Source organism: Leptodactylus fuscus, chromosome 5 (genome assembly GCF_031893055.1).
Source record: "Leptodactylus fuscus isolate aLepFus1 chromosome 5, aLepFus1.hap2, whole genome shotgun sequence".
NCBI lineage: Eukaryota > Metazoa > Chordata > Amphibia > Anura > Leptodactylidae > Leptodactylus > Leptodactylus fuscus.
In genome coordinates this window covers 41,973,119-41,995,198 of record NC_134269.1, presented here as the reverse complement: position 1 = coordinate 41,995,198, position 22,080 = coordinate 41,973,119, and the positions used below count along the sequence as shown (strand labels likewise).

Here is a 22,080-nt window from a genome sequence, read left to right as displayed (position 1 = left end):
TTGAAGTCAATGGGATAGCAAAATTTACAAGTGTAATTTTACTCTACAAAATAAGCTAGCGTTTACTCAGTGTGAATGCACCCTTACAGCCGCAGCCTTCAGGTCTTGCTTGTTTGTGGGTCTTTCCGCCTTAAGTCTGGATTTGAGCAAGTGAAATGCATGCTCAATTGGGTTAAGATCTGGTGATTGACTTGGCCATTGCAGAATGTTCCACTTTTTTGCACTCATGAACTCCTGGGTAGCTTTGGCTGTATGCTTGGGGTCATTGTCCATCTGTACTATGAAGCGCCGTCCGATCAACTTGGCAGCATTTGGCTGAATCTGGGCTGAAAGTATATCCCGGTACACTTCAGAATTCATCCGGCTACTCTTGTCTGCTGTTATGTCATCAATAAACACAAGTGACCCAGTGCCATTGAAAGCCATGCATGCCCATGCCATCACGTTGCCTCCACCATGTTTTACAGAGGATGTGGTGTGCCTTGGATCATGTGCCGTTCCCTTTATTCTCCAAACTTTTTTCTTCCCATCATTCTGGTACAGGTTGATCTTTGTCTCATCTGTCCATAGAATACTTTTCCAGAACTGAGCTGGCTTCTTGAGGTGTTTTTCAGCAAATTTAACTTTGGCCTGTCTATTTTTGGAATTGATGAATGATTTGCATCTAGATGTGAACCCTTTGTATTTACTTTCATGGAGTCTTCTCTTTACTGTTGACTTAGAGACAGATACACCTACTTCACTGAGAGTGTTCTGGACTTCAGTTGATGTTGTGAACGGGTTCTTCTTGACCAAAGAAAGTATGCGGCGATCATCCACCACTGTTGTCATCCGTGGACGCCCAGGCCTTTTTGAGTTCCCAAGCTCACCAGTCAATTCCTTTTTTCTTAGAATGTAGCCGACTGTTGATTTTGCTACTCCAAGCATGTCTGCTATCTCTCTGATGGATTTTTTCTTTTTTTTCAGCCTCAGGATGTTCTGCTTCACCTCAATTGGGAGTTCCTTTGACCGCATGTTGTCTGGTCACAGCAACAGCTTCCAAATGCAAAACCACACACCTGGAATCAACCCCAGACCTTTTAACTACTTCATTGATTACAGGTTTACGAGGGAGACACCTTCAGAGTTAATTGCAGCCCTTAGAGTCCATTGTCCAATTACTTTTGGTCCCTTGAAAAAAGAGGAGGCTATGCATTACAGAGCTATGATTCCTAAACCCTTTCTCCGATTTGGATGTGGAAACTCTCATATTGCAGCTGGGAGTGTGCACTTTCAGCCCATATTATATATATAATTGTATTTCTGAACATGTTTTAGTAAACAGCTAAAATAACAAAACTTGTGTCACTGTCCAAATATTTCTGGCCCTAACTGTATGTAGGTTACAAACAAGCTTGGACAGACTGAGTGTTTGGGCATCCTATATGACCTGTATAAATATATAAACGGTACATACAAGAAATATGGAGAAAAGCTGACCCATGCAAATTCCCTCCCAAAGACAAGGGGGCACTTTCTCTGTCTGGAAAAAAAAATGTTTAATCTTAAGAGCTTTCCAATAAGGCCAATAAGGTTTCTTTACAGTAAGGACTGTGAATCTGTGGAATAGCCTACCCAGGAGATGGTCACAGCAGTCACAGCTGACAGCTTCAGCAAAGGATTAGACGGCTTTTTAAAGCAAAGTAGCATTGATAGTTATGGACATGTATAGAATACTTATTTCCTTTAGTCACGGCATTGTTTTGTATTGTGAGCTCCGGTTTAGGGCTAGATTGAATAGGGGGTACATTTAACAATGATGGAGCTAGAAGAGTGAGCATATGGGCGGTTCCCATCAGTGTACCCAATATACCATACCTTAGCTAGGTCACTTCTATCTCCAGATACCAATAATCGACGGAGATACCTTGGGAATTAGTTACTTGAGAGGGGGGGGGGGGGGGTTCATGGTTTTATATTTATGATTAAAGGTTAAGTTTTAAATAAATGCTTTTTCTAAGTAGGGACAGTAGTGTGTGCTTATGTAATTTCCCTATACCCTGTGTCATTTGTTAGTTTTTACTGTTCCAACAACAGCTCACCACAGTGATCAGCCGTTCTGAACATAGTATATGGAGTCAGAAGCAGATGACTCTGTAGACTGTATAGTAGCTAGGCTATACAACTTGGGAGCTTCTCTGTAAGGCTAAGGCCCTACGTTGCAGAAAGCAGTTATAAAACGCAGCAGAAATGCATTGCCTTTTTTCCGCAGAATTTTTCATTGCATTTTTGCTGCATTTTGCTCTTCCCTTATTAAATCTATAGGGAAATTGTGTTTCTGCTTTGTTTTTTTTTTCCCTGCAATGTGTGGATAGGTTTTTTTTCTGCTGTGTTTCCACAGGAAGAAAAATGATGCGTTCCCACAAAGTAGGGCCTTAGCTTAATAGCACAGCTCCGCAATTGTACAGTCTACAGAGATGTCTGTTTCTGGCTCTGTACACTGTATGGAAAACAGCTGAATAGTACAGAGGCAGAGTGTCGGACCCCACCAACCTGACCTAGTATTGTAGGACAAGACTGAGCTATAGCATGACTATCTAATCTGGCCAATTATCCATGTTTTCTAATCCTGGATAAGTATTTAAAGGGGATAATGGGGAAAAAAAATCACATTATGTTTTTCGATTTTTGTCATTAACATATAGAAAAATTTACTGTACACGCTGTTATGAATATGGTGATATCACATGCACGCATTTTTTATTTGAATATTTTTTCACTAAATAATAATGAAACTTTATTATAAAATATATATACTTACTATATATAATCCTGCAATACCCCTTTAAGATTAGTCTATAATGGACAACACAAGACTGGCAAATTTTAGGCATTCTATTACACTGGTTTGTTGTGCGACACCAGCAGCTAACTAGTGGTATAGTGGTATGGCTGTAACACAACCTGATGCCTGTATTAAATTTACAGGCATGGGTAGGGGGCCACACGGTGGCTCAGTGGTTAGCACTGCAGCCTTGCAGCACTGGAGTCCTGGTGTTCAAATCCCACCAAGGGCAAAAAAAAACAAAACATCTGCAAGGAGTTTGTATGTTCTCCCTGTGTTTGCATGGATTTCCATCCCATATTCCAAAGACATACTGATAAGGGAAAAATGTACATTGTGAGCTCTATCTGGGGTTCACAATCTACATAAAAAAAAATAAATAAAAAAATTTACAGGCATGGGTGTTATGGATCATGTGGACACTTGCCAGGTATTGGCCAATACTTATATTCTGTGTGTATTACACATATTACAAGTGGCATAGGAGCATCAGCCGACACCTTGTAGCCTCTAGAGGTCCCTAAATCACCAGGCTGGCTCAGTACCAAGTGATCCATGGCCCGGTACCTATTAGGGACCTCTGATCTAAGGGGTTACACAGCTATGATGAGTGTTGTTAAAAGGGTTATCCCTCATTCCCGACAAGATCTAAACCATAGAAAGTCCTTACGTTTATGGTTGTTTGCCTTGACAACAGATTAAATATTACATTTTGTCCACAAATTGAAATATAGTTATGTTCAGAATTAGAGATGAGCGAGTACTATTCGAAACGGCCGTTTCGAATAGCACGCACCCATAGGAATGAATGGAAGCGGCCGGCATGCTGACTTTGCCGGCGGCTGGCCGCTTAACCCCCTGCATGTCAGCTGCGTCCATTCATTCCTATGAGTGCGTGCTATTCGAAACAGGAGTTTTGAATAGTACTCGCTCATTTCTATTCAGAATCCCTAGAAGTTCCGCAATTTTCACTCCCATCAGTCATAGCAATATGCCGTCTCTACATAAGATAGGATATCTTTTGTACTAGGAGTCTAGCAGCCTGATATGTTTTTATCCCTGGTGTCTAATGGGTTAAAATTGTTATCTATTTTACAGTGATATAGTTTTTTGATTGGGTTGAGAACTATGTTTGATTTCTAGTAAAGAAGTTACACCCAAAGTAGCTGCCCTGCCCTGCTCAAGCCTAGTGCCAAAAACACCGCCAACAATATAATCTGCCATCAAATACTCCATTAAACGGGCATGATCTATCAATTTAAAGATATGTTTAACCCTTTAGTGGCCAGCCTGTTTTAGGTCTTAAAGGGGTTGTGCAGAACTTTTTTTTTTTTGTAGATTGTGAGCCCCATATAGGGATCACAATGTACTTTTTTTTTTTTCTCCTATCAGTATGTCTTTATAGAATGGGAGGAAATCTACGCAAACACGGGCAGAACATACAAACTCCTTGCAGATGTTGTTCTTGGCAGGATACAAACCCAGGACTCCATTGCTGCAAGGCTACAGTGCTAACCACTGAGCCACCGTGTTGCCCCAGGTTGTGCCAAACTTTGAAAACATGGCTGCTTTCTTATGCTCAGAAGGTGACATCATGTCAGTTGGCCATATGGCTGTGCCCCAGCTCCATCCCATTAAAATGAATGGCACTGAGCTGCAGCATAACCATGTGACCAATGGACATGTTTTTTTAAATCCTGCAAAACCCCTTTAATGACCAAATCACAACTTGCTTTTTTCTGTCATCACATACCAAGACCATAACAATTATGGGTTTTATATAAAATTGAACTTTTATTAACTCTTTCTGGGAAGTAATAAAAAAACAGTAATTTTGCCCTTGTCTTTATATGCTAGAAATTTTGGGCCATGTGACTTAAAGGGGCTCTATCATTGGGAAAAGTCATTTTTAGCTAAGTACATACTTGCACAGCCTTTATAAAGACACCCCCGGAGCCATCAGCAAAGGGGGACATGACTTTGGGATGGGGGAACCAATAACTCCTGCAGTTTCTTCTTTGTGAAGTAGTTGTGTAGATTTACACTGGATCACTTTTAAGAGTATATCTGTGTATATCCAGCTTTAGGAGTATACTGCGTATATTCAGGTTTAGGAGTATATATCTGTGTATATCCAGCTTTAGGAGTATACTGTGTATATTCAGCTTTAGGAGTATATAGTGCTTAGTGTGTTGCTGTAGGGAGGGAGGAGTTAGGAATGATGTCACTTCCTGTCTCCTCCATTTTCATCCTCTTTCTCATCACAAGACCTGGATGAAGCCCGCCCTCTTTTAATCACTATGTTACAATTGCTTTTTCACATTTTCCTGTCTAATGTATTATTGTGTTGAGGTAGTGACCTCCGCCAGAATACGGGTCACTTTCAGTGGTCAGTCACCTGCTCCAAATCAATCATGCATGTGCGCGCTGATTAAGATAGACTCTGAAACACTGAGTCAGTTTTCATCTCAGTCCATGCAACTGGGCGCTCTGGCTGCTCACATAGTACTGAGGTTTATTGAGAAAGTCACAAATCTTATACAGGAATGCAAGAAAGATAAGATAACGGCAGTCTGTAAGCATATACGTCTTGTATCCGAATGCACTGGCAATCAGTCATTGGCTCTTAAATTTCAACATCTGTTAGGTTTCGATTCCCAGAGAAATGATACTGTCTTTCTTGTAAACCACATGACGATCGTGTGCGTCAGCCTCTGGGTGCGGTACCGGATACAGGCACCATCTTAATGTATAAACGTTGCACAAAGAAAAATATAATTTCTTAAGCAGTATAAAGCATGTATAAAAATAAGAATGGACATGGTTTACCTTCACAATTGTATCATTTCTTTGTTACTGTAATTGTGTATATGACTCTCTATATATACAATTCGGAGACAACGGTAGAATGACTCTTTGTGAGTCGGGGGTTTGCCATGTTTAGTCCATATTTTTTGGCATTTGCCTGAATGTTTAGTTTTTGAGTTATTTGTTCCTGGCATTGGCAATATGTGTGGTAATAAAATAAATTTAATTAATAATAAGTAAAAAAATAAATTATAAAGGGGGTCAGTCGTATGTAATAAAGTATTACGTGTCACATGGTCCATTGATAAACTGTCACAGCTTTACTTTTGCGGTTGAGGAGTCAGGTGGAAGTTGCAGGCAAGTTATTGTAGACTTATTATAACTAATAGAGGAGGTTAAACCTCATGGTGGTGAACAGGCTGAGAGCTTTGTAAATGGCCAGCCTGAAGGATGTCGTAATAGTAACGTCATCCAGGGGCGGGCACAGTGGTTAAGCACAGGGTCGTTGGTGCCCTTAAAGTGTACTGGCTCTGCTAGAATTGCAAGCCGGAGCGTGCCGCCTCCCTTTATTTATTTATTGCTGTCTGGCCGGGTGCTGTATGTCAGACAGCTGGGGATCTCACAGTATTCGGGAATCCCAATGGTCTAGCACTTCACCTGGCTCCTTCTGTCATTATTTTACTTCTGTGAGTTTAATAAAGATGTGGCCATTTTGACACCCAAAATAAAGTGTTTTGTGCATTTATTCCAAACAGTCCAGAAAAAATAAAGTGTTTCAGCTCACCATATAGAATGTCCTGAATAGTTGGTAGTATAGGTAAATCGTAAATTTAAATTATTACCATTGAGATATTTAATAAATTCATGCACCTCCAAAAATTCACCCTCCCACACCAGCAGGAGGTCATCAATGTACCTGCCGTACCACACGATGCTGCCGTGGTACGGATTTTTTAAAGAAAAAATGAATTCCTCTTCCCACCATGAAAGGAAAAGGTTGGCTATGGATGGTGAGAAGGGGGCCCCCATAGGGGCTCCCCTGATCTGAAGATAAAATTTGCCATCAAAGCTGAAAAAGCTGACATGCTAGTACTGGAGCTGCCATTATATGTAGAGATGTCTGATCCGATCTCAGATGAACTGAAAGAAACTTTGTGTTGTGTCTTTTGCCGAAAGTGTTTATTTTTCAATATAGATTTGGGTGTGTTTCCTAGATTTTTATTAGGGTAAACAAAACCCGTAGTGTAATCTTCAGTATCTCTAGTAAACTTTTTCTTTTTGACCGCCATTATTTGGTTTTCTGCCGTATCTAGTTTCTTGTGAACATTAGCAAACATGTTAGAATACCTTTCATTCTCTTGTAATAGTTTGATTTGTTCATCAATTTTGGATATGTCGGTTTTAATTTCCTCCAACCTAGTTTTTTCTTGATCGACTATTGAACTCATAAGTCGAAAGGAACACTCTGTTCCAAGCAGTCATAAATGCATCATTATATATGGTTGTAGGTAGTTTTCTGAGACGTAAGCCTCTAGGAATCATTTGATGTTCAATGTACTTTTCCAAAGTAATGCTATCCCAAGAGAGCCACAGTTCCTGGAGCATAAGGCGTTCCCATTTAATAATTATATCCTTTGATTCCATTTATTACAAAGTCAATATTTACTGTAGGTAGTTTTGGGTGTGGCAACTGTTACTACAGCTGCACCCGCCATAGGAAAAGTAGGGATGGTTCATTACTGTCCCTGCCTTCCCTATCACTGAGTGATGAAGTTCCATTTCCATCCCCAGCAGTCATGTGATGTAGATCAATGCTACAGTATTCAGAATAATAGAAAGAAAAAAAAGAGTAAAAAAACCAATAATTTTTATGTACATAAAAATTAGCGTAACAGCAATGTGTGCTATTAAATAAACTTGAATTTTCTTGGATATTAAAATAAAGAAAAAAACATGAAAAATAAAAACAACGTGACAATACAGCCCTATTGATCACCAAAAAAGCCACAAAATTACTTGAATAACCCAAAGGAAAAAAAATGTCATAGCCCTCAAAACTGCACGAAAAATGTACACAAAAATTGAAAATGTGTTGGGTCCTGAACCAGGCAACATAGCCCAATTATGAAGTGGTTAAAGAAATATTTTTGCAACTATCCATATTTAAAAAATAGTACAAAATTCTGCAATTTTCAATATGGCCACTAAGCCCAATAATAGCCTGACACCTGCCAAATTTGTAGAGCTTTTCTTTGCAGCAGTCACCTCATTTACATCACAGAGAGAAGTACAGAACCTCTACAGATAACATGTATCACCTATCATTAAATCCACTCAGTGGCGTAGCTAGGAATTTCGGGGCCCGTGGCAAACTTTTAACATGGGGTCCCCCCGACCGACGCCCGCTGAAGACCCCGACCTACCCCCCCCCCTTCCTGCATGCCCCATAGTGGCCCCTGCACACAGTATTATGCCCCATAGTGGCCCCTGCACACAGTATTATGCCCCATAGTGGCCCCTGCACACAGTATTATGCCCCATAGTGGCCCCTGCACATAGTATTATAACCCATAGTGGCCCCTGCACACAGTATTATGTCCCACTGTGGACACCCATGAACAATTATTATACTCTGGGGGCTTTTCAGCACCCAGAGTATAATATTCAGAGACCGAGTGGGGATACAAACATAAAAACCACTGTTACTTACTAGAGATGAGCGAGTACTGTTCAGATCAGCCGATCCGAACAGCACGCTCGCATAGAAATGAATGGACATAGCCGGCACGCGGGGGGTTAAGCGGCCGGCCGACGTCAAAGTGGAAGTACCAGGTGCATCCATTCATTTCTATGGAGCGTGCTGTTCGGATCGGCTGATCCGAACAGTACTCGCTCATCTCTATTACTTACCTATCTCCGGCTCTGCTGCAGTCCTCGGTGGTGTTGGCCTTCTTCAATGACGTCTGGAGCGTCACATGACTCGGGAAGTCACATGACCGGACCCTGCATCCCAGGTCATGTGACGTCAGGGAGCGTCCAGAAGTAGGCCCGAACCTGCCCGGAGAGTGGAAAGGTGGACATTCACACAGAGATTTGTGGCGCTGTTTTTGCCACAGTAACTCGAGTAAAGAATCAGCACTGAAAAACAGACTCCCATTGAGTTCAATGTGTGCCGCACGGAAAACGGAACCCATTGAAGTCAATGGGAGTCTGATTCTTTACTCGAGTTATTGTGGCAAAAACAGCGCCACAAAACTCTGTGTGAATGAACCCCAAAGCCCCACATTGCTGAAAAGCTGCTTTTTTTGTTGCGGAATTTGCTGCAGATTTTTGAGCCAAACCCATGAGTAGATTGAACAGAAGGGATCTTTATTGCAACGTGGGGCCTTAGCCTAAAGGGAATTTATCATTTTTTTATATTTATTTATTAAAACCAGATAATGAAGATGGTGAATTATTTCCCTTTTTTAAATCTGTTTTTACATTAGAGCAGTCTCATGGCTATAAGCAGCAATTGATCGGAGCCGACTCATCGAAGTTAATGAAAGAGTTTTCGAGATAGAGAGCAGATAAGTGGTGACATCATGTAATGTCAGTAGTGTATGCAATAATGGGTTAGTGGCAATGGTGTGACTAAAGTCTTGTGGTCCCCGATACAATCTTTTGTCCGGGGCCCCCTACCTCATCCCTACAGCGAATTCTTAACAGTGATGGTTACGGGTGCTGCTAAGGAGTTGAATCCACCTTAGTGTGGTTAGGGTAATCTGTGGATCTCCTTGGTTTATGGGCCGGATGGAAGCTGCAATTTCAATACTGATGCCAGTGCTTATAGGCTCCCTAAATCTCCTGGGCCCCAGTTCGAATGCACCCTCCCCCTCAAGTAACACGCCTTAATAGTGGTGTTATTTATAGATGTGTGATCTTCTATTGGAAATAAGGTGACTGCTGCAAGATCTTTTATTAGGCTTAGTGGCCAGAGACTAAATTTTCAGGATTTAGTACTTTTTTTTTTAAATATAGAGATATGAAAAATGTACAAAAAATCTTAAAAGTAAATTTGGCATAAAACTCGATTTCAAAAATAGATAACTTTTGTGACACCTTCCTTTTCAAACTTTTCACACATACAACTTGGAATATAAAGTTTTCCCCAATAGTGTTTTTTTGTTTCTAAGTATTGTATCTATATCTCTGTAAAATGTTACACAAACACTACAAAAAAAGAGCAAAATGTGTAGATTTTATGTAAATGCTTTATTAATAGTAAAAAAGAGGCATACACAATGCAGAGAATCTGGTATGGAGGAAGCGTGGGGTACTGGATTAAAAGCAGAAACTGATGCCGCCAATGTCGATGATGCTGTTGGGGTCACAAAGGTCGTAAAACTCATCCACTAATGAATGCAAAGAAAGAAAGATAATACAAAGAACAGGTTAGGATCAAATATTCATCCATCAGATTATATTAATTCTAGTGTCTATAGAGGGTCATACACAAAGGGGAAAAACTCAGACTGGACCTCCCACCTAAAGTAGGCTCACATTATCATCACGTACGTTCATCCTACAAGGGGAGATTTAAGCATTTGCAAATGTAAGAATAAATTCCTGGTTCCTTGAAAACAGTTGCACACCCCGACCTAAACCAATCAATTATCCTAGAAGTTGTCGGAAAAGTTTATGTATATTTGCCTTCCACCTATCCAGAGGGTTGAATAGAATAACCAATTGTTTATGATGGTCGGATGGAAATACAACCATTAGAACATTAGCTTTTCCAAGATTTCCTAAAAAGTTTCCATGTCTTATCAGTAGTTAGGTTCCTGCCCAGAGGCGTAACAAAAAGCTGTACCCAACTATAGCACTAATCTGCTCATATTGGGAAGGGACACCTTATGGCCCTAATGCAGCAACTACCTCTGCATACCTTCCAGTCACGGACATGTTCCTGCCATACACTTAGAAACTAACTTATGTTGTATTTAATGGAAAGGATTAAGGACTCACCTTGGTTTGCTACAGCATTGTAGGATGGGATTCCCCGGCACATGGCTTCAATATGGACACCATATACGCCAATGTTAGCGATGGGAACTTGGTTTATATTGTACTTGAAGAAACTTTTTGCCTTGACCTGAACATAAGACAAACTTGGTTGACTATTTTAAATGTAGATATATATATATATATATATATATATATATATATATATATATATATATGGCAAAAAACTGCTGTGTTTGTATAGTACACCTAAAGCAAGAGCACCATAGAAGTAGCCCATGCATCAGCGATGAGGTCCACCACTGGGTTGATGAGAACCTCCTTGATTCGGCAATATTAATAAAAAGGGTATTGGAACATGTACTCAAGCCATGAAAATAGGGGACACCAAAACCACCTGTCCCGGGAGGTTAGAACTGTGGTGGAGTCAGGAGGCATTATTTTTATTTTCCTTATGGACACCCCATTCTATATGTACTCCATGGACCAAAGCTTAAATATTGGCTAGAAGAAGACTATAAAAAAGAAGTCACTTTCCCCGGAGTGATGCCGATCTATCTACACTTTTTCTAGAAGAAGACTTGACATGGACCAAAAATCCTTTAACCCAATATTTCAATTCAATTACAATAACAATAAATGACTGAACTCCTTACAGGTTTGTTGAGGGAATCCAGACTGGGGAAAACAGTCTTGTCCATTTTTGTCACCAGACACTTCTTCTCTCCATAGAGTCGGGTTGCAAATACTCCCTTTAATTTAATAAGATTACAATCAGTTACATATTGTATTCAATAAATGAAATAGTAATTGTACATGTGATAGGTACAAGCCATGTCTTTGCAGGTTTAGTATAGGATTTTCCCCTCTACTCTTATATGGATCTCTTTTTTCTTCTAGATAATTGTTATTAGCATGGAGGAGTAGACCTCTATGAATGGTTGATGTCTACTTCTAACATACCACGTGCACTCACATGATCCAAATCCTGTCTTCAACCTCTACTAGTAAACAGAATATCTTAGTTTAATAAGGTTTGTATAATAGACTTATAGACGAAAGCTGTTGCCAATCGCCAATCTTGCCAGACTTAGCCATACATATGGTCTGAACAAGTAGAGACGAGTAAACCACTACTGTACTCCGATGGTGGTGGCTTATCACCCTAAGAACAAAAGAATTGGGCAGATGAAATCCAACTGCTTGATCCTTTTTGGAGAGTTAGGAGGACCCCATACATATTTAAAAAAATCAGCTGCTCCTGCTGAAACCCAACATGTATGAACAGCTTTAGGCTGAGATCACATCTTTACTGGTATTACAACTTTTATGTCAGGTGTCACCAACAGCACCCAACAAATACTACAAATGTCTGACTACTTTACACAATGACTTACTCTCCCATAATCACAGATGGAGTCCCAGGAGTTCCAGCCATTCCAGTTGTTCAGATGGGCCACCTGGTCCTGGTTGTTGATATTCACGGTCTGATGAACGTTGCCACCAACATTATCCTGGTTGTTAACATTTACATTCTGTAGGAGAAAGTTACAAAGTTACCAGCAAGTTCAAGAATATAGAAAACCTAAACAAGAAAGTATTCAGTCTACCATGGATAACTGGCAAGAACATGACCTCAAAGTATGTATCCAGAATCTAGAAAATCTGGGCAGATCCGAACCCATATTTCATGTAAAAATACATATGAATAGAAAATATATAGAACATTATAAGGATTCTTACATCAGTAGCAAGCAAAGATCCAAGGAGAGCAGCGAAAATCACCTGAAATACACAAATATAAGGAATAGTTTTATTAATTCTATCATGATGATTACCTACACCATAAACAATAACGTGTGACACCAGTAAAAAGGATCTGTGGCACATGTCAGCAACTTTCATGGTCATTCCTATAATCTAAATGTTATTAGCCATTATAGCAAAAAATTCAGTTATCGATACTTACCAAGGTCTTCATTTTGGTTGATTCTCCAAGAAGAGAAGCTGAGGTTGGAATGAAAGGTACAGACCCTTCTCTTGGTCTCCCTTATATACAGAAGAAAGGACAAACATGCCGACTTCCAAATTTTGTTTTGGAATGTGTCCACCTTGTAAAGAAAAAGACACAATGTAACTTTTATCTCATTAAACATAGATATGGAAATGCCTGGGCAAAAATTTGATAATGGTTCCATTGTTTTTGGTTCATATTACGCAATATACATGGTGAGGTGTAAAGCCAAATAAAAAGGTGAATAAAAAATTTGAAGGCCAAATCCTTTAATGGAAACGGCAATACACCACGTATCGATCCACACAGGAGTCTTTCTCAAGTACTTCAAGTGAGCCAAAGACCACTCTAAGGTCTTTATGGAACTCTAGGAGAATACATTAACGTCTGTAAAATCCCTTTATTTTTTGAGTTTAGCGGAGGTATGAATAGAGCGGTGGTCATGGGTCATACATGGGCCATGCTCGCCATTCAAAGTCTATAGGGCTGACAGAAAGAAACACGTATAATGGTCAATTGTATCCATTGTCCTCATAAAATGGAGTAGCAGTGAGCATGTGTGATGTACAATGTACATGGTGTTGTATATAGCCAAATAAAAAGGTGAAAAAAATCCGATCCGCCACCCCTAAGTTCGATGGCAAAATCTTTTAATAGAAACAGAAATACACTACGTATCGACCCTCAAGTTGTGAAAGACTCCTGTGAGGGTCAATATGGGGTGTATTGCTGTTTCCATTGAAGGATTTTGCCAATAAACTTACAAGGTGCTGGCGGAAGGGATTTTTTTCTGTTTGCATGATGTGATGGGATCTGTCAGGGGGCCGGAAGTTGCTAGTGGATGTTGTAGTGGATGTTGTGGTGTAACACCTATTTAGGTAATAGTAGCAATGCTGCGGTTCCCTGGTAGCACCACTATGCAGAGGACAGGGCTTCTGCAGTGCTCCCAGTACTTGAAAAGGAGTGTCATTGCATGCACTCCCCTTCCTCTACCAGACCACATACTGATGGTCTATCCTGTAGATAGACCATCAGTAAGAAAAATCAATTTGGGGCCGGAGAACCCAAGAGGGATGACCGGGGATGCTCTGTCACTCCAGCACCATGTCTTAACTCCTCCATGACAGTTTTTGTTTATAGGGCTGTACAGGTGACCTGACATTGACAACACGTGACTGCTGTATTTCTGGATTCAGTGGTGTACTGTGCATATACACGAACCATCAGAGAGTAGCAGACAGATAGCTAAATACCGCTTGTTTTTTACTTTAAAACATCCCTAACCTTTGCTTCAATTTTGCTTAGACATGGCAACCACTGGCTTCTTGTTGACCACCCATTCACTATATACATCTGGACTGTTGGTGATTAATAGAGATGAGCGAGTAGTATTTCATCGAATACTACGGTATTCGAAATACTCGTACTCGATCGAGTACCACTCGCTATTCGAATGGAAAAGTTCGATGCAGAACCAGCATTGATTGGCTGAATGCTATACAGTCGGCCAATCAACGCTGGTTCTTCTCCTACCTTTAGAAGTCTTCTCCGCGCAGCGTCCCCGCGGCTTCTTCCTGCTCTGAATTCACTCTGCCAGGCATCGGGCCTGGGCAGAGCCGACTGCACATGCCCGCGCTACAAGAAAATGGCCGCTTTGACTGTAAGCGGCCATTTTCTTGTAGTGCGGGCATGCGCAGTCGGCTCTGCCCAGGCCCGATGCCTGGCAGAGTGAATTCAGAGCCGGAAGATGCCGTGGGGACGCTGCACAGAGAAGACTTCTCGGAGGATCCAGCCCGACCCTGAGTCGTGGACTTGGTAAGTATAATTTGATCGAATGTTGCCTACCCCTGAAACGAGCATTTTCCCCCCATAGACTATAATAGGGTTTGATATTCGATTTGAGTAGTCGAATATTGAGTGGCTACTCGAAACGAATATCGAATATCGAACATTTTACTGTTCGCTCATCTCTAGTGATTAATTCTGCAAGGATATATGAGGCAGTGGTCAATGAGCTCGGTGTACACAGCTATATTAAGCCATCATCTTGCAGCTTTCTCCAAGTCTGGCTGTGTCAAGATCATCGGGTACTGGGTAACTGTGTGAGTTGTGGGGCTTAGCTTTTGATAGAGCATTATAAACCTGGAAACATTATAATCCGAGGAACCAGACTAAGTTTCATTTGGTAAAAATGAAAGGGATATCATAGGGCATGTGTCTTGGGACATCCCTGTTGCTGATCCTTAATGATGCTTTCCAAGCAAATTGGAAAAACTGGAGGAGGGAAGTCAAATAAAAGACTGAGTCACTTCTGACTCATCCAGTGGCTATGTAGGATAGAACAGAGGACCTGATAGCAGAACAGAGGTAGATGAACATTACTTCTTTTCTTATTTTACTCCAGTCCCACCTGGGTTTGCCTGGAAAACCCCCTGTAGGTTAAGGCCCCACGTATAGATGGCCCCCGCACAAAAGGACTGCATGAAAAACTGTGGCGACAATGTATAATGGTTTTTCCGGCAGCGCCTTCAACAGGAAGTTCGCAGAGGTTTCCTCTGCTGACTTTCTGCTTCCATTATACCTTTATGGAAACCACTGATGATCCATAGGTATAATTGACATGCTGCGATTTCCAAAGCCACAACGGTATTTTTCTGCAGTGTGTGAATAGGATTTGATAGAATCCCATTCACTACGCAAGGGCTTTTATTTAGGAATTATTTAGGAGTTATTTTTTCTATCGTTATGTCTTATAATCCTATAAATGTTGAGAGCAACAGATGGCAGAACTCGGAGGAGCCTAAGGACCCATTCAGTATGTTCTGTGTGTCTTTGATTGTACTATAAAATCTATTATACAAGGCAAGTAGCCCTTGTAGTCCATACTATCAGTCCATACTACCTCTATGTGATCTGGTAGACAGATAAAATTACACCTGGGTCCATATTCACAAGCTCAATATATTTCTTCAGTGACTTCTGGCATGAACATGGTACAAGTTGCCCTTCCCACCTAAACCATCTTTACTTTAGATAACCCATTGACTACGATCATTGACGGTATGTTGAAGCCAAAAAAGATAGGCTAAGCACACACTTTCCAGGTTGGACTCAATCCACATCACTTTTTGACGTCTGAATCTGGAGATAAAAATGATGGTGTTGACAGATCGGGCTGGAATCATAGATAGAAATCTGATTAATCGCTATCTTTCCCAGGCAACACTGGAGTAATGTAGCGTAATGTATTTCAGATGAGGCTTGAAGAAGACGGCATTGGAAGTATAGACATCTAGCTGGCCTATAGAGCTTCATGGAACAGATTCTACATGATCTTAACCTCAACCGGCCTTCAACCTGTTGGTGTAAGGGGTATTCAATTGGGGAATGTTGTAGTCATTATTGACCTTTGTATTGGTATTGAATGTACCTTACAGACCCATAGGTCATGAATGGCTGTACAGCCTTGGGTACACATTATGTACCCCCCTAAGGCTCGTGGGCCTAGGTGTGACACTACCCTTTTGCCCATGCTAAGTTATGCCCCTTAGCCAAAACCCATAGAAATATCTGGCAACAGTGAACTTTTTTTACTCTGCACATAGGGATGCACAACCTACATGGATGTACCAGGCATGACATGACTCTTCTACTGTCAAATATGATACACAAAATGCATGGTAGAAATACAAAAGTGGTAAAGGTTACGTGACAAGAAAGTGCTCAGGCTGAGGTTCCCTGGACCCTCCACATAAAATGATTTTGGGCCCACTTTCCAGCAACCCCTAGGAAACAGACCATAGTACCTTCATATAAGTCTTCTGCTGAACCATTTTTGTGTTAGAGCCTGGGACCACCAGAGAATCCTCTGCTACTTTGGTGAGCCAGTCCAAAACTGGGTACGTACTATACTAACCCACAATACCAAACAGTTCCTGAAAAACAAATGAACGCATACCTCCCAAACGTCCCAATTTCCGCGGGACATTCACGATTTCGGTGACGTGTTCCGCAGTCCTGGTTGGAGGGAGGTATGTCCCGATTTCAACTCAGATCTGCGTCCAGAGGACGCAGATCTGAGTTGAACACATACGCAGCTAAAGCAAGGAGCTGTCACAGTTCAGCTCCTTGCTTCACCGCTTCCTGCAGGCTACTGGCTGTGTAGACGCGATGTGATGATGTCACATCACGTCTACAACTGTGTGCGAGAGAGAGAGGAGCGGAGAGAGCGGCAGGGGGAACGAGGAGAAGGTAAGTGTAATGTGTACACTGAGGTGGAACGTGAAACTGGGGGCAGATGAAGAAGAGGACGGCATGACACTGGGGGCAGAGATGTTGGGACATGAATCTGGGGGCAGAGATGTGGAGACATGAATCTGGGGGCAGAGATGTGGAGACATGAATCTGGGGGCAGAGATAGAGAGGACATGAATCTGGGGGCAGAGATGGAGAGGACATGAATCTGGGGGCAGAGATGTGGAGACATGAATCTGGGGGCAGAGATGGAAAGGACGGCATGACACTGAGGGCAGAGATGTGGGGACATGAATCTGGGGGCAGAGATGTGGATACATGAATCTGGGGGCAGAGATGGAGAGGACATGAATCTGGGGGCAGAGATGGAGGGGACATGAATCTGGGGGCAGAGATGTGGAGACATGAATCTGGGGGCAGAGATGGAGAAGACATGAATCTGGGGGCAGAGATGGAGGGACATGAATCTGGGGGCAGAGATGGAGGGACATGAATCTGGGGGCAGAGATGGAGGGGACATGAATCTGGGTGCAGAGATGTGGGGACATGAATCTGGGGGCAGAGATGGAGAGGACATGAATCTAGGGGCAGAGATGGGGGGACAAGAAACTGAGGGCAGAGATGGGGGACATGAATCTGGGGACAGAGAAGGAGGGGCATGAAACTGGGGGAAGAGATGGGGGACATGAATCTGGGGGCAGAGATGGAGAGGACATGAATCTGGGGGCAGAGATGGAGGGGACATGAATCTGGGGGCAGAGATGTGGAGACATGAATCTGGGGGCAGAGATGGAGAAGACATGAATCTGGGGGCAGAGATGGATAGGATATGAATCTGGGGGCAGAGATGGAGAGGACATGAATCTGGGGGCAGAGATGTGGAGACATGAATCTGGGGGCAGAGATGGAGAGGACATGAATCTGGGGGCAGAGATGGAGGGGACATGAATCTGGGGGCAGAGATGTGGAGACATGAATCTGGGGGCAGAGATGGAGAAGACATGAATCTGGGGGCAGAGATGGAGGGACATGAATCTGGGGGCAGAGATGGAGGGACATGAATCTGGGGGCAGAGATGGAGGGGACATGAATCTGGGGGCAGAGATGTGGGGACATGAATCTGGGGGCAGAGATGGAGAGGACATGAATCTAGGGGCAGAGATGGGGGGACAAGAAACTGAGGGCAGAGATGGGGGACATGAATCTGGGGACAGAGATGGAGGGGCATGAAACTGGGGGAAGAGATGGGGGACATGAATCTGGGGGCAGAGATGGAGAGGACATGAATCTGGGGGCAGAGATGGAGGGGACATGAATCTGGGGGCAGAGATGTGGAGACATGAATCTGGGGGCAGAGATGGAGAAGACATGAATCTGGGGGCAGAGATGGAGGGACATGAATCTGGGGGCAGAGATGGAGGGACATGAATCTGGGGGCAGAGATGGAGGGGACATGAATCTGGGGACAGAGATGGAGGGGCATGAAACTGGGGGAAGAGATGGGGGACATGAATCTGGGGGCAGAGATGGAGAGGACATGAATCTGGGGGCAGAGATGGAGGGGACATGAATCTGGGGGCAGAGATGTGGAGACATGAATCTGGGGGCAGAGATGGAGAAGACATGAATCTGGGGGCAGAGATGGAGGGACATGAATCTGGGGGCAGAGATGGAGGGACATGAATTTGGGGGCAGAGATGGAGGGGACATGAATCTGGGGGCAGAGATGTGGGACATGAATCTGGGGGCAGAGATGGAGAGGACATTAATCTAGGGGCAGAGATGGGGGGGACAAGAAACTGGAGGCAGAGATGGGGGGGACAGGAAACTGAGGGCAGAGATGGGGGACATGAATCTGGGGACAGAGATGGAGGGGCATGAAACTGGGGGAAGAGATGGGGGACATGAATCTGGGGGCAGAGATGGAGGGACATGAATCTGGGGGCAGAGATGGAGGGACATGAATTTGGGGGCAGAGATGGAGGGGACATGAATCTGGGGGCAGAGATGTGGGACATGAATCTGGGGGCAGAGATGGAGAGGACATTAATCTAGGGGCAGAGATGGGGGGGACAAGAAACTGGAGGCAGAGATGGGGGGACAGGAAACTGAGGGCAGAGATGGGGGACATGAATCTGGGGACAGAGATGGAGGGGCATGAAACTGGGGGAAGAGATGGGGGACATGAATCTGGGGGCAGAGATGGAGAGGACATGAATCTGGGGGCAGAGATGGAGGGACATGAAACTGGGGGCAGAGATGGAGGGGGGACATGAAACTGGGGGCAGAGGAAGGGTGTATATAAAACTGGGGGAGAGATAGAGGGGGATATATAATTTATGGGTGACTGTAGGAGGATTATATTGTATGTGGGCACATGAAAAATTAATGAGAATGGGTGGAGTCAACACAAAAGTGGGCGGGGCTAAATTTGCCGCGGCGCACACATTTTGTCCCTCTTTCGGGTCTTCAAAAGTTGGGATTTATGTGAACGGTCTATATTTTTTTAACAGCCATTTTGTATCCCTGGCGCATTCATGTTCACAAATCCATCACTGACTTGAGTCTATTGAGGGATCCGTGAAAACGGACACAAATAGGACATGGCTTAATTTTCGAGGGTCCATTAAAACGTGCAAATAGAAAAAGTTATGAAGAGTTCGAGGAAGTGAAGAGTTTATGGAGCAACCTATATTATGTACAGTCCTATGAAAAAGTTTGGGCACCCCTATTAATCTTAATCATTTTTAGTTCTAAATATTTTGGTGTTTATAACAGTCATTTCAGTTTGATATATCTAATAACTGATGGACACAGTAATATTTCAGGATTGAAATGAGGTTTATTGTACTAACAGAAAATGTGCAATATGCATTAAACCAAAATTTGACCGGTGCAAAAGTATGGGCACCTCAACAGAAAAGTGACATTAATATTTAGTAGATCCTCCTTTTGCAAAGATAACAGCCTCTAGTCGCTTCCTGTAGCTTTTAATCAGTTCCTGGATCCTGGATAAAGGTATTTTGGACAAACAATTCAAGTTCAGTTAAGTTAGATGGTCGCCGAGCATGGACAGCCCGCTTCAAATCATCCCACAGATGTTCAATGATATTCAGGTCTGGGGACTGGGATGGCCATTCCAGAACATTGTAATTGTTCCTCTGCATGAATGCCTGAGGATTTGGAGCGGTGTTTTGGATCATTGTCTTGCTGAAATATCCATCCCCGGCGTAACTTCAACTTCGTCACTGATTCTTGAACATTATTCTCAAGAATCTGCTGATACTGAGTGGAATCCATGCGACTCTCAACTTTAACAAGATTCCCGATGCCGGCATTGGCCACACAGCCCCAAAGCATGATGGAACCTCCACCAAATTTTACAGTGGGTAGCAAGTGTTTTTCTTGGAATGCTGTTTCTTTTTGGACGCCATGCATAACGCCTTTTTTTTATAACCAAACAACTCAATTTTTGTTTCCAAAATGAAGCTGCCTTGTCCAAATGTGCTTTTTCATACCTCAGGCAACTCTATTTGTGGCGTACGTGCAGAAACGGCTTCTTTCTCATCACTCTCCCATACAGCTTCTATTTGTGCAAAGTGCGCTGTATAGTTGACCGATGCACAGTGACACCATCTGCAGCAAGATGATGCTGCAGCTCTTTGGAGGTGGTCTGTGGATTGTCCTTGACTGTTCTCACCATTCTTCTTCTCTGCCTTTCTGATATTTTTCTTGGCCTGCCACTTCTGGGCTTAACAAGAACTGTCCCTGTGCTCTTCCATTTCCTTACTATGTTCCTCACAGTGGAAACTGACAGGTTAAATCTCTGTATTCTGCCACAGATGCATGTTAGAGAAATCTCTGAAGATGTGAGATTGTAATTCCTGTATGTAAGCTAATGGCAGATAGCAGAACGCGCTGACATTTCATTCCCTGCGTTCCCAGGTTGCATGTGGAGAGATGCAATGGAGTTGCTTCAGGTAGTTTATTTGTCTTTACCTTGAGAGATGATATGCCATACGGTCAAAACACAATTCCTTTCTCAGTTCTACAAGATGGTTGCTCAGTGGTTACAGACTGAATAACACATATCCAGGAAGAAGATGCAACAAGAAGGGAGGAGTAACAGAAACAGAGAATTATGGGAGAAAACTACTTAAAGAGCCCTTCACACATTATCAATGTCTATGCACCAGCATTGCACAAGATATGTAAAAACACTGTATGAAAGTCAAACAATCAAGCATGAATGATACAATATGAACAAGAATCATTACTTCAGCAATACCCCTGCTGTAACAGCATACTCTGAGACAACTTTTTGTATCCTTCCCCTGAACAACTATGTTGAACAATCTTTGTTTTCAGATCATTTGAGAGTTGTTTTGAGTAGCCCATGATGCCACTCTTCAGAGGAGATTCAAATAGGAGATCAACTTGCAATTGGCCACCTTAAATACCTTTTCTTATGATTGGATACATCTGGCTATGAAGTTCAAAGCTCACTGAGGTTACAAAACCAATTTTGTGCTTCAGTAAGTCAGTAAAAAGTAGTTAGGGGAATTCAAATCAATAAAATGATAAGGGTGCCCATACTTTTGCACCGGTCAAATTTTGGTTTAATGCATATTGCACATTTTCTGTTAGTACAATAAACCTCATTTCAATCCTGAAATATTACTGTGTCCATCAGTTATTAGATATATCAAACTGAAATGGCTGTTGCAAACACCAAAATATTTAGAACAAAAAATGATTAAGATTAATAGGGGTGCCCAAACTTTTTCATAGGATGTATATTATAATATGGGAGTAATGTAGTGCTCTGTAATAATAGTAGTTGAGATTTTCTTTTTAGCAACTATATTTGCTCATATTATCAAGTGGATTTGGACTCATATTGCTCTAAGCACACATATATCTCTACAAAGCAATAGACCCTGAGGTTGAGGCACATTGGGGTAAGCGAAGGAGAATACTACTTGTCAATTCCAATGATCTGTGTTATGATATTATTGGCTATTAGTGTGCATTAGTGACATATACAATATCACCAGCAGATGTCAGCAAGAGTTTACTGATGTCAGGTTTAGCTCAAACTATCCGGATAATTCCAGCAGATTTCGGTCAAGACTGTCAAGTATGTGCAGGAAGGAACCGACGAACACCTCAAACT

At 42.4% G+C, this 22,080-nt stretch overlaps 1 protein-coding gene across 3 annotated transcripts in view; it reads right to left on the bottom strand.

Moving 5' to 3' along the window:
• Positions 1 to 9,871: 9,871 nt before the first annotated feature.
• LOC142202758 (gastrokine-1-like) overlaps positions 9,872 to 22,080 on the bottom strand; it is a 474,099-nt gene continuing 461,890 nt past the window's right edge. For 2 of the 3 annotated variants that reach the window (XM_075273066.1, XM_075273065.1), the window contains exons 2-7: positions 12,606 to 12,625; positions 12,380 to 12,421; positions 12,034 to 12,171; positions 11,293 to 11,388; positions 10,640 to 10,766; positions 9,872 to 10,026 (exon numbers count right to left, since the gene is read on the bottom strand). In XM_075273066.1, the coding sequence (XP_075129167.1) occupies positions 9,956 to 10,026; positions 10,640 to 10,766; positions 11,293 to 11,388; positions 12,034 to 12,171; positions 12,380 to 12,421; positions 12,606 to 12,617 (486 nt within the window). In that variant the 5' untranslated portion in view covers positions 12,618 to 12,625 and the 3' untranslated portion in view covers positions 9,872 to 9,955. Of the gene's footprint in view, positions 10,027 to 10,639; positions 10,767 to 11,292; positions 11,389 to 12,033; positions 12,172 to 12,379; positions 12,422 to 12,605; positions 12,719 to 22,080 lie in introns of those variants that run through there. The other variant, XM_075273064.1, reaches the window with a different exon arrangement.